This window comes from Lactuca saligna, chromosome 6, assembly GCF_052625555.1.
Source record: "Lactuca saligna cultivar CGN05327 chromosome 6, ASM5262555v1, whole genome shotgun sequence".
NCBI lineage: Eukaryota > Viridiplantae > Streptophyta > Magnoliopsida > Asterales > Asteraceae > Lactuca > Lactuca saligna.
In genome coordinates, this window is record NC_136422.1 from 60324954 (window position 1) to 60337347 (window position 12394).

General features: G+C 33.4%; 2 protein-coding genes across 2 annotated transcripts; one reads left to right on the forward strand and one right to left on the reverse strand.

Moving 5' to 3' along the window:
• The first annotated feature begins 506 nt into the window (after nt 1-506).
• On the forward strand, nt 507-2118 carry LOC145001129 (feruloyl CoA ortho-hydroxylase F6H1-3-like). Its single transcript, XM_078960478.1, has 2 exons — nt 507-1053; nt 1331-2118. Exons 1-2 carry the CDS (start codon nt 539-541, stop codon nt 1905-1907), a joined length of 1092 nt encoding a protein of 363 aa, XP_078816604.1. The 5' UTR covers nt 507-538; the 3' UTR covers nt 1908-2118.
• Nucleotides 2119-6423: 4305 nt separating this feature from the next.
• Nucleotides 6424-12059, reverse strand: AAE18 (acyl-activating enzyme 18). Its single transcript, XM_078959875.1, has 13 exons — nt 11670-12059; nt 11336-11465; nt 10983-11242; nt 10658-10900; nt 10403-10531; nt 10209-10282; nt 9898-10118; nt 9020-9114; nt 8720-8936; nt 7243-7368; nt 7065-7163; nt 6787-6993; nt 6424-6697 (listed from the first exon to the last, which is right to left on the reverse strand). The coding sequence occupies exons 1-13, from the start codon at nt 11954-11956 to the stop codon at nt 6584-6586; spliced, it is 2202 nt and encodes a 733-aa protein (XP_078816001.1). The 5' UTR covers nt 11957-12059; the 3' UTR covers nt 6424-6583.
• Nucleotides 12060-12394: the final 335 nt, after the last annotated feature.

Genomic DNA, 12394 nt, shown 5'->3' on the forward strand with positions numbered 1-12394 from the left:
GAGGGAAATCACAACGCCTTTTTTAGGGATTTACGAACGTAAGATGATATACAGATCGAATGGACAGTGATTATTTGGTGCGGATCACCACTGTGTCAGCAATAGCGGCGACGAGAAGTAATAGCGGTGACATGTAACGCGTTAATTACATGTTGCTGCTTAAGGCGACGCCGTTATTGCCAACATTTCTTGTAGTGATAACATTAAATCCCCTATTTTTGAAAGAAATAATCAAAACTAATAAAAATACCTTTTCCAGTTTACCCTATTGACATAAAAAATATATATATATTAAAGATATACGTAATTAAATTCCTCTTGTATTATTATAAGGCATGAAATTGTTTCTTTCGGAAACCAACCGCAATGTGCTTGGCCATGCATATGCATATGCAACTCTTAATCTTAAAAGCATGAACAATGCAACTTTAACACTTTAACACTTCTTCCATTATACCACCTATATATATCCAACAAACTCACTGAACGTAACACATCATATTAGCCCTCACATCTATAACACAAAACAACTCGAACCATGGCTCCATCAATGTCACTAGTCCACTCAGCAAACACACTCAACATCCTCGATTTTGTGGTCAACAAAGGCCATGGAGTCAAAGGTTTATCAGAACTAGGACTCAAAACCCTACCTCCCCAATACATTCAACCCCCACAAGAACGGTTTGATCATACGAGCAACGAGGAAGAAAATAAAGACTCCATCCCGGTTATTGATATGTCAAACTGGGATGACCCGAATGTAGCTAAAGCAGTATGTGATGCTGCATGCAAATGGGGGTTCTTTCAGATTGTAAACCATGGAGTCCCTATTCATGTTCTTGAAGATGTCAAAGATGCAACTCATAAGTTTTATGCGTTGTCAGCAGAAGAAAAGAATAAGTATTCAAAAGAACGATCGGTTTCAAATCATGTTCGTTTTGGTACGAGTTTTACTCCTGAAGCGGAGGAGGCTCTTGAGTGGAAGGATTATCTCAGCCTGTTTTTTGTCTCCGATGAAGAGGCTGCTTCACTTTGGCCTCCTGTGTGCAGGTAAACAATGTGTTGTAGTTGTACTCGAGAAGAATTGCATATGGACCAGGTCATAAATTGACCCGTTTTTCGATGGAAAAAAAAAAAACAGTCATTTAGGACAATACGTTCGTCTAGTCTTGTCTTTCTGTTTCATTTTCTTCATCAACAGTCTTTCATCCACCAACTGTGTGGAATAGCTTCACAGTGAAAGACCAAAATACATGACAACTAAAAACACAATCGATATGTCACACACATGCATTCGAAAACTTTAAATTTTTGTCTCTTATAATAGGAATCAAGCATTGGAATACATGAAGAGTTCCGAATTCATGGTCAAGAAGCTACTTGAGATACTAATGAAAGGACTAAACGTAAAAGAGATCGATGAATCCAAAGAAGCGATTTTGATGGGTTCAAAGCGGATTAACCTCAACTACTACCCAACATGCCCTACCCCGGAGCTCACAATCGGTGTGGGTCGTCATTCAGACGTATCCACATTGACTGTACTCCTTCAAGACGATATCGGAGGGCTTTACGTACGAAACACCGAAACTTCAAAATGGGTTCATGTCCCTCCGGTTTCTGGATCTTTGGTGATCAACGTTGGAGATGCACTTCAAATCATGAGCAACGGGAAGTATAAAAGCGTTGAGCATCGTGTCATTGCTAATGGAATCAATAACAGGATTTCAGTCCCGATATTTGTGAACCCAAGGCCTAGTGATGTGATCGGACCATTGCCTGAAGTGGTTGGGATTAATGGAGAGAAAGTGCTTTATAAGGATATTTTGTACTCGGATTATGTCAAACATTTCTTCAGAAAAGCACACGATGGGAAGGCCACGGTTGAGTTCGCAATGATATAAGGTTAACGAAGTGTTTTTGTGTAAAACAAAAGCTTTTAAATTGTGGAGAAGAAAGAATAAAAGAGAGTTTCATAAGCAATGTATGATGATCAAGCTTGTATAATCCCTTGATGCATGGTAGATGTTATTTTCTAGGTGTTGTCTTTTGCCTTTTGAGTTTATATTTTAATTTTATACTAAATTACATATACCATTGTGCTTAGTGAAGAGTTCTGGATGGAATCCTATTGTTTAATTGTACTTTTGCATTGGCCATACATAAATCAGTGTTTTTGGTTTGTTGGTCTTTAGAGTAATCCTCAACCTAAAATCTATAAAAAATAATGATTTTGCGCTTGTATTCTTAATAAGGGTTAAATTCACACGCAATTTAACCACGTCATAAAAAATTAAAATAAAAACAAAGTCAAAATAAAGAGATAATTCACATGCATGCTGCTAGATCCGATCCGAATCCAAAGAAAAAAAATGCATAGCAAGCATCAAGACGTAAAAGAATATTCTCACATGGTCTAATAGATCATTGACCAAATCCCGCTCTTGAATTTCACAACAAATGTGAAATGGGAGATCGACGATGATCAAGACAACAATGAATGCATTTAACATAATCTTGATTTGATACTTATCCACCAATAAACAAAAATTTGATTTTGATTTATTTGACACAATTGGGTTTGGAATTAGTTTTATTTAATTTCAGATTTAATATATATGATCCGGTCAAATTGTGTTTGAATTTTGGGTTTGTTGAAGAGGATAATGAGGGATTAAAGAAAACTGAAAAAGACAATGATAAAATGGTTTGTTTTTTTTTTTTTTTTTAATGGTTTTAACCGTTGAACCATTACTTTTAGTTAGTGCTAATGAACTGAATATAATGTAACGTTTATGAGAGTTCGACGAGAACAAATGAATATAGTCAAGGTTTTTAGTTCCTTTAGTTAATCAATCACGAAAAATGATATTGTGTGTTAATCTACACTCGTGACCTTCTCTTTATGTTCGTTTAAATTTTAATGTACATTGGTTCTTTAACGTTTGTTTATATTTTATTTAAACAAGGAAAACAACATAGCTTTTTTTTTTAAAAAATAATATTATATGCAATAATTATTACTTGATTAATTTATTAAAATCTTATTGTGGTATGGTGTATGTTGTATGTTGTACGTTTAACTTCTTTTTTTCATTTGGTAAGTGCTTATAATATTTTTTTTGTTACAATTTTCATCTATTTTATACATGAAATGATTATATTACTTTTATCAATTTATTTCTCAATATATGGAATGTTTATAATTTTAAAAAATAAGATGACCCACCCCACTCCCCCACAACTTCTGAACTCCTCTGAAATTCTCTTCCTTCCTTTGATTCAAGCCGCCCAACCGCCGTCGATCAAACAAGCTCCGACAACCATCTTTGATGCCATTCTTCAAAAAATGAGAGGATACAAATTTAAATTGACAGTTTCTAAGATCCAAATTTATAGTATACAAAATCCAAAAGCGATGGTTTCTAAGATCCAAATTAATAGTAAAAATGAATTGGATTGCACAAATATCTATTTTCTTACTAAAACTAAATTCATCAAATTCAAAAGCATAAACATCTAACCTAGCTTCAAAAAATAATAAAACCCTAACATACATTAGATCAAACCCATAAGCAAAATCTTCAAAAAAATCTGGATTTATCGTTGTTCCAACAAACGAGATATTTCAAGAAATTTGGTCCAAGTTCATGAAGAAAAGCACTAACAGTCCGGTAGAGACTTTGAGAGAAGGAATGATTTCGATAGTAAGATTAATCTTCATAACATTGTTTTGTAATAGGTTAATAATAAACAAATAATAAGTGCATTAAAAAAGAATTAGATAAAGGTAATATAACTATATTATGTTTGACAGGGATTAAAAAATATATCAAAAAATACCTTATAGACAGTCCTAGTGAAAAAAAATGAACAAAATGCCCAATTGACCCTAAACCACTAAGAGGATTTGAGTAATTTACTCTTATTACTTTTTTTCTTTGTTTTTCTATAGCAAACCGGTGACAGTTATACATGTTGTCTTCCATTAGGTTTTGAGGAACGGTGACGTGTGATTCCTTTTTTTTTTTTTTTTTTTTCATATATTCATTTACATCCGGTTCTTCACAACTTTTTTTTTTGTTCATTTGTATTCTTTTAATCTTTTATGTCCATGTTATATGTTTGTTTATGCTCATGCGTTATCACTACAAGAAATCAATGCATTAGCGGCGACACAATTAGCGGCGACAAAGGCTTTTAGCGGCGACATAGTATAATGTTGCCGCTAAAAGCTTTTGTCGCCGCTAATTGTGTCGCCGCTAATGCCTTGTTGCCCGAATCCGCGTTATCCCCTTCTGGTAAACCTTAGCCGTCCGATCGAGTATATAATCCAACGGTTGGGGCCTCGTTTTCGCACAAAAGCAATACCGGCGACAATTTGTCGCCGCTAAAGGTCGAAAATAGTCGCCGCTAAAGCTCGAAAAAAAGACGCGGCATAAGTTCCCTCGTTGGTTGTCGCCGCTATTGGCTTGTGTCGCCGCTATTGATATCGCCGCTAAAAGTCGACGCAAATAACAACCCCTTTCTGCTTTCACAGCTTTCATTTTTCTGTGTTTTTATCCCTTCTCTTCGAAGATTTTTGCTCAATCGGGTTTCCCAGAGGCTAGAAGACATACCGACGACGCCTATAGACCACCGGAAACTCCCCACTTCCACATCTCTGATGATTTAACTGTGGCATTAATTCCGACATTGTTGTTGTCGATTTCCTCTGTGGTTTGTGTTTTCGTTCCTCTTTTCTTCTTTTCCTTATCTTTTAATGTCGATTTCTACTTGTATTTATGATTAGTTGCACAAAATTGTTTCTTTTCTCTTCTGACCAGAATTCCAAACCTAATTGTTTTTTTTTTATTGGTTTTTATTGTCTTAAGTTACACCACCACCACCAAGAACTGTTGCAACATCGAAGACTACCACCACCAATTGAAAGAGAGCAAAATTTTTGGAACCACAGGTGCATTTTTTGTAATTTGTTATATATGTGTGCATTTATGTGTGTGTTTTGTGTATATATATGTGTGTGAAATATGTTATATGTATGTGTATTTCATATATGTGTGTGAAAATTGTGTGTATTTCATCTATGTGCATGTATAAAATGTACGTATATATGTGTATAATGTATGTATGTATGCATTTGTATGCAATTTGGATTGTGTTTATGTTGTTTTATGTGTATAAAAAGTATGTATATATGTGTATAATGTATGTATGTATGTATTTATAAACAATTTGGAGTGTGTTGATGGTTGTTTTATGTTTATAAAAAGTGTGCATATATGTGTATAATGTATGTATGTGTGTATTTGTATGCAATTTGGAGTGTGTTGATGGTTGTTTTATGTGTATAAAAAGTATGTATATATGTGTATAATGTATGTATGTGTGTATTTGTATGCAATTTGGAGTGTATTTGTATACAATGTGTAAACTACAATGTTATAATGGAAAAAAAAAACAAAAAACAAGTAGGATGTTATTATTGAAAATGTTATTTAAAGTAAATTACTATGATAGTTCCTATGTAATATGTATTTGTAAATAAATTGGTAATTATTAGTTTGTTGGTTTGTTAGTTTGATTGCTGGTTTAATTTAGAAGGTTAATGTAGTTAGTTGGATTGTTAATTTGATAGCTTGTTGATATATAGATAAATTAGTAATCGGTAGTTTTCTTATCATTTGGTAGTTTTTAGGTTGGTTTAAGTTAATATGTTAAATTACAAGTTTATATGTTGTTATTTACTATGTAGTTGGAGAATCTTATACCAATGTCCAACAATTCGGAGAATACTATGGAATTTATAGGAGGGAACGAGGGTGGCGGTGATGATGACACGTAGTGTTAGTTTTATCTTTTATTAGAGATTGTAGTACGACAAAAATTTATAAGAATTTTGTTATTTATTTTGGTGTATGTATGGTATTATAAAACTTGGATGTTATGTAATCGTTTTTCTGCATTTAACGTATCGGTTTTTCTGCAGTTAATGTTATTATGTATCGGTTTTTTGACAACTTGAAATGGCTGCTTTTAAAAAAAAAAAAATTAAAAAAGCCAATAGCGGCGACACTATTAGCGGCGACATAGATCATTAGCGGCGATATTATCATTAGCGGCGATACGTATCATTAGCGGCGACGGTAAGCATTAGCGGCGACTTTTTGAGCAATAGCGATAAAGCAGTAGCGGCGACGTGTCGCCGGCAAAGGTATTATCGGCGACTTTTGTGAGCAATAGCGGCGATTTTTGTCGCCGGTAATACCCTTTTTTCTTGTAGTGTATGTTCATTCACATTCGTTTAGCATCTTAATGAACATAAACAAATGAACGTGAACAAAATAACTTTCTAACGAATGAACACAAACAAGAAAATTTGTTTGTTCCTTTATTCAGTTAAACTAAAACAAACGAACATCAACAATCTCTTATTTGTATTCATACGCTTCGTTTATAGCACTACACTTATTTAAGAATCGTCAATGCAAAAGTACAAACTTATTGGACTGAATCCATAACTTTTCACCAAGCACAAGGACCATTATTGTAATTTTGGATTTCACATTTCACAACATGATTATATTCTACTCCGAGTGCGAAGCTCCTCCTTCAACTGATCCCTTAAAACTCTCCTTAGTAACTTATTAGATGCCGTCCGAGGAAACTCCGGAACAATCTTAACAAAACTCACCTGTTCATTAATTAACAAAAATCATAAACACATAGTTAACTCTTTTGATAACCTTAAAAAAAAAAAAACAAGAGTGGATTAGAGGAAACCTTAAACAAGGGATTAAGGTTTCTTTGGATAGCCTTTGAGAATATCATCTTTAGATTCTCGGGTTCAGCAGTGAACCCTTTTTTTAGTACCACAAATACAGCCAAAAGTTCTGGACCACCAATTGCGGGTGACGCACTGACTGCGGCTGTTTCCATGATGCTGACATCAGCATTGTCACAAACACGCTCGATTTCAATTGAACTTGTCTGCATACACAAAACCCATATTCATTTTCTTTTAATATAAAAAATAAAAAATTTATTATGAACTACAATACCTTTATGCCACCAAGATTCATGGTATCATCAGCCCTCCCTTGTACAACAAAATAGCCTCCAATTGTTCTCTTGATTATGTCTCCATGTCTCCTTAGTTTCTATATAAACAAACAATCACATTATGTTATAACTTTTTATAATTTTTTTTTTTTAAAAAAATTTATAAAGTTGTGATACCATTCCATTGTAAATTGGCATTCCTTTGAAGTAAATCTCTTCATTATCTGCATTAAGTAGTCTATCTGTTGCTCCCATATACAGAGAAAACAACCCAACTTCACCAACACATGGTTCTTCATCTGCCTGTCATATATATACATAAAACACAACAATCATTTAAATTAAAGGAACAAAAACACAATAAATAAAAAATATGGTGAGTTTTGATTAGACATTTGACAGCCTATTTCTTTTTATCTCCTATAAGTGTTGAATGGATAAATGATGTCTATCCCGAATAAGTGTTGTATGAACAAAGATTGTTTCTTTTTTAGACTGGTTTTTGGTTTTTGTTATTGAGCACTTGGATTGGGTTAAAAATAGTGGTGGTTTTTTTTGTTTCAATTAAATTAGATTATTTGTAACTTTTTACTTATATAGATTTCTGAAAATTTCAGTAGTAGGTTGTTTATTGTTATAGCCGTAGAAAAGTGACCCAGGAACCCAACCCAAAATTAATGGGCTTGGTTGAGATTTTCAACCTAATTAAATTAAACGGGTCAACCTATATAATACAGAAGGGTAAATTGTCATTTTTATAATTCAGATAACCAATTAAGAGGTTCTAACCAAACATGTTAAAAATTCAGACACTCTTTGAAATTCAAATCCTACTAAACAACCTATAAGTGAACCTTCTGAAGTAAAGTAAATAACCATTTTACCCTTTTGTCTATAAGTGAGCCTTAGGTTGTGTTTGGCAGACTAGCTAATAGCTGAAAACGTAGACGATAAAAAATGATCGTTTGGTAAAACTAACTGATAAGCTAGCTAAAATATATAAAGTGACATAAAAGGGCATGTACGATATTGACTTTTTTTTTTATAATTGATAAATGGTACATTTGGGAGAATTTTAGAACTGCTAGTCTGAGTAGCTTTTTAAAAGGCTTGAAAATTAAGCTGACTGTGAGATGTAGCCTTAGGCTATGTTTGGCACACCATAGTTAGCTGATAAGCTAGCTTATTTTTCAAGCTTTATTAAATTGTGATGTTTGACAAACCAAGAAGTAGATGATAAACTAGCCTTTTAAAAAGCTACATAAAGTAGCTTTTCATGAGCTTTTTTAAAATTTACCGAATATACCCTTAATTAATTATAAATAACATGCTTTTCTAAATGTCCCTTTATGTCATTTTATATCTTCCAGCTAGTTTTTAGCAAACGTTATTTTTATCAGCTAGCAGCTAACTTTTCAGCTATAGTTAATTTTTCAGCTACCAGCTAGCTTTTCAACTAGTCTACCAAACATAGCCTTAATAAAAGAAGCGTCCATATATATTGGTCTTTCCTTCTACTTTATACATAAAGGCCTACTTTTTTCTATTTAAGTAAAATAGAAACATGGTATATATATATATATATATATATATATATATATATATATATATATATATATATATAAGTGTATTAAGTGAAAAAGAAAGATGTTACATAGGGAACTCCATGCTCATCAAGAATGAGAAAGCCAGTTGTCATTGAAGCAGAGCTAAAAGCTCCAAAAGCTTGTGGCTGAAGAAGATTGCCTTGAATGTAAGAAGAAGCAAGCTCAGTGCCTCCACAACATTCAATGATAGGTTTGTAATAAGCCCTTGAAGAAAGCCAAAGATCATCATCAACATTCGAGGCTTCACCTGTAGATGCGAATAACCTGTTTGGAAATTATGTTGAAAAACCATCGTTAATGAGAATTTTTTTATTTAAATTTAAATGAGGATTAGTTAATTAAATTACTTGATCTTTGTCCAATCTAAACCTTCCATACATCTTGTACTTTTCCATGTCTTCACTATGCTTGGAACTGTACCCAAAGTTGTCACTCCTGCATCCTGAAAGTTTTTTTTAATTATGTAAAGTAATATATTGAAAAATTTAAAAGATTTTATGTTTTTTTTTTAAATCTTCCAGCAACCCCACCATAAAAAAAGCACAAACTAATATTGGTGGATTTTCATATACAACCCCAAACTTCACAGTTTTCTATTTTATTTTGTTAGCTTGTTTTTATATTTAAAAGGAAGGGATAATATCAAAAAAGACCTTGTATTTTGTGTTTTTTTCCGTATTAAACCTCAAATTAATTTTTTGCCTGAAAAAAACCTTGTATTTTTTCATTTTTTACGATTTGGCCCTTCTAGTCATTTTTCCCATAAAAATTTGTAAAATGTGAGGGTTTTTTAGAGAAAAACTAAAAAACTCAATACTTTAGATAATCTTTTTTGGAAAAAAAAAAATACAAAGTTGAGGGCTTTTTCAGAAAAAATACAAGGTCTATTTCAGGCAAAAAATAAATTTGAGATTTAATCCAGAAAAAACACAAAATATAAAGTCTTTTTTGAGATTAACCCTAAACGGAATAGTTTAATTTCTTCTATACTTTAAATAATCTTTTATTGTCTTAAATACAATAAAAAAAAATTATTATAGATAATGATTTCCAATAAAATGTAGGGTTGTGTTGCTAATAACCACAAAAAAACTCAATTCATATTAAAATTGAAACTCACACTTGAATATTTCTGCAAGTATACCATCCTAGAACCAACTATGCCACACCCTAGGGGCAATTTGGTCAATCTTTAAAACTTAGAAAGAAAGTTTGAAGAAGTAACCTGAATAAATTTTCCAAAACCATGGCCAAGTGGGGAGCCATGATAAAGAGCGAGTGTAGCGCCACATAGGAAAGACGAATAGAGTAAAATGGGCCCCATCACCCATCCCAAATTTGTGGGCCAACAAAAGACATCTCCAGGCTGAATGTTCATGTGGGCCCACGAATCACCAGCACATCGAATTGGAGCAATTTGAGTCCATGGTATAGCTTTTGGATCTCCTACAAAAGAAAACTTATAAGTTAATTAATAAAACAAAAAAAAAAGTATTCTTTTAGAGGCTTAAGAGATTGTAGATAATGTCTTTCAACCTGTTGTTCCTGAAGAGAAGAGTATATTTGTCATTGTGTCTATTGACTGATAGACTGGAGGGCAATAATCTGGGCTGAAATTTAATAAATTGAAAATCAGTAAATCCATATTTTCCGTTTTTCTTCACATAAAATGTTACTTGCATATATACAAAGCAATGGTGTAGAAACAAGGTTATTATTGTAATTTGTACCTTGGAAGGTGTCTTGAAATTGAAAGAAAATCCTGCCATGAAATATCTTGTTTTCTTAGTTGAATGTCAAGATTCTCTCCAATTGCAGGAATCACAATCACTCTACATTCAGTGGCTTCAACAACACGGCTGTAAAAAAGAAAGAAATCATGATAACAGTTTCAGAGTGGTATACTTTGTAGAAAAAGTCAAGGGTTTGACTTTTGAATCTCAATAGTTGCAGTGTGAATGTGTGATCCTATTTGTAGTTATTACCTGTACAAAGGAAATCGTCGACCACCTCGAACAATGTAATCCTGAGTAAAGATAGCCTTTGATTTAGAGACGCGTAATCTTGTTGCAATTTCCTTTGATGCAAAGCTATCAGCTATGGATACAACCACAAATCCAGAGTAGATGATTGCCAAGTATAAAACAACTGCAGTTACTGTCATTGGCATGTCAATTGCAATCGGATCCCCAATTGAAAACAATCCCTTTAATGAATTTGCAACCAACCTATACAAAAAAATTAGTTACATAGATACAAGATTCATAAAGAATTATAAAATTAATGGCGAATTGTGTATGGAAATCATACATTACTTGGTGTCGCAGTTCGTTTAATGTCATCTTGTTTACTTCAAAATTATCAAATCGTTCATCCCTCCATACGATTGCAACCCTTTCGTTCTCGTCGTCTTGTTTGGTAGTTGATTTTAAGCAACACTCGGCGATGTTCAAAATTGAATCAGGAAACCATGAGCCGCTATGTTTTGATTTGTTGGAGGTATCCAATATACACTTTGGAGGTTGATGAAATCGTATTGAAAGTTTTTCCAAAACAATCGACCAGTATGCCTGAAACCAAAACATCACCAAGTTCATTGATTATTAGATATGTTGATCCAAAAGAGGCATTGAGGAAATACGAATGTAAGAACAAGAAGTTGCCTCGGGATGTTGAACGGAGAATTTCTGAAATTGTTTAAAGCTTGAGATAGGATCCTTGTAAGCTGCTCCCAGAAGCTTTGAGCCATGAGTTTCCATAAGTCGCCCCAAGTTCGTCCGTTTAGCATCAACACTAATTTACAAACAGAAACGCAAATTCATTACACTAATCGATTAATTTTGGAAGAATAAGAACAAAGTAATACAAGTTCAAATGATGATAGTTCGGTTGATCAGTTCATAATTAGCTAAACACTAGTTATGATTCGGATTTTATAATTGTAGTATAAGAACACCAGAAGAAAATCCCTAAAACAGAAGCAACATTATAACTTACTCGGAAGGGAACCAATACAGAGGAGGGCCATGGATGGAGGCATCGTAATCAGCATAAACGGCGTTGTAGATGAGACGATGCAGAGAATGAGGGAAAGATGGTTTGAGCAACCTTCGAGATGTAATGTCGCGCCATAACTCAACTGGGCTGGAGCTAGTGGTGCGATCAATGGCTTCTTTGAGCTCGATTTGAAGCGATTTCGCATCATGTACTGATAATCCAGTGTTCAGCAGTTCTTGGAGCCCCAATTCGTGGATACGTTTAGCTTTATCCATCTGAATTTCCATTTTCTATTATGATGTCCAAACACGAAGGGCTTAAAATAATGAAATAGGGGTAGGTGATTCATGCTGTGATAGAGAATGAGTAGCGTGTGTAGGTGAAAAACGAAGCAGTTAATGGGCGCTCAGTACTTCTCATACATTCAATCATGTGATGGTTACTATGTTCAACGAACAAAAACAAACAACATTTTTGGAAAGCCAGGTTCTGTCAGGGTATTGTTTTTTTTTTTTTTTTAGAAAGTTACAGATCTAATATAAATTTTAATGATTTTTTAAAAAATAGCCAAAGAATTCTGTCTTTTCGAAAACAGTCATTGAAATCATCGTAGATAGCTAAGTTCACTTGTGATTTTGTACTGTTTGTTTAACTATAATTTCCTCTTCTTGCGATGCAATTTGGCTCCAATTTTGACCTATGACCCAATAATAAGGTATAGCCAT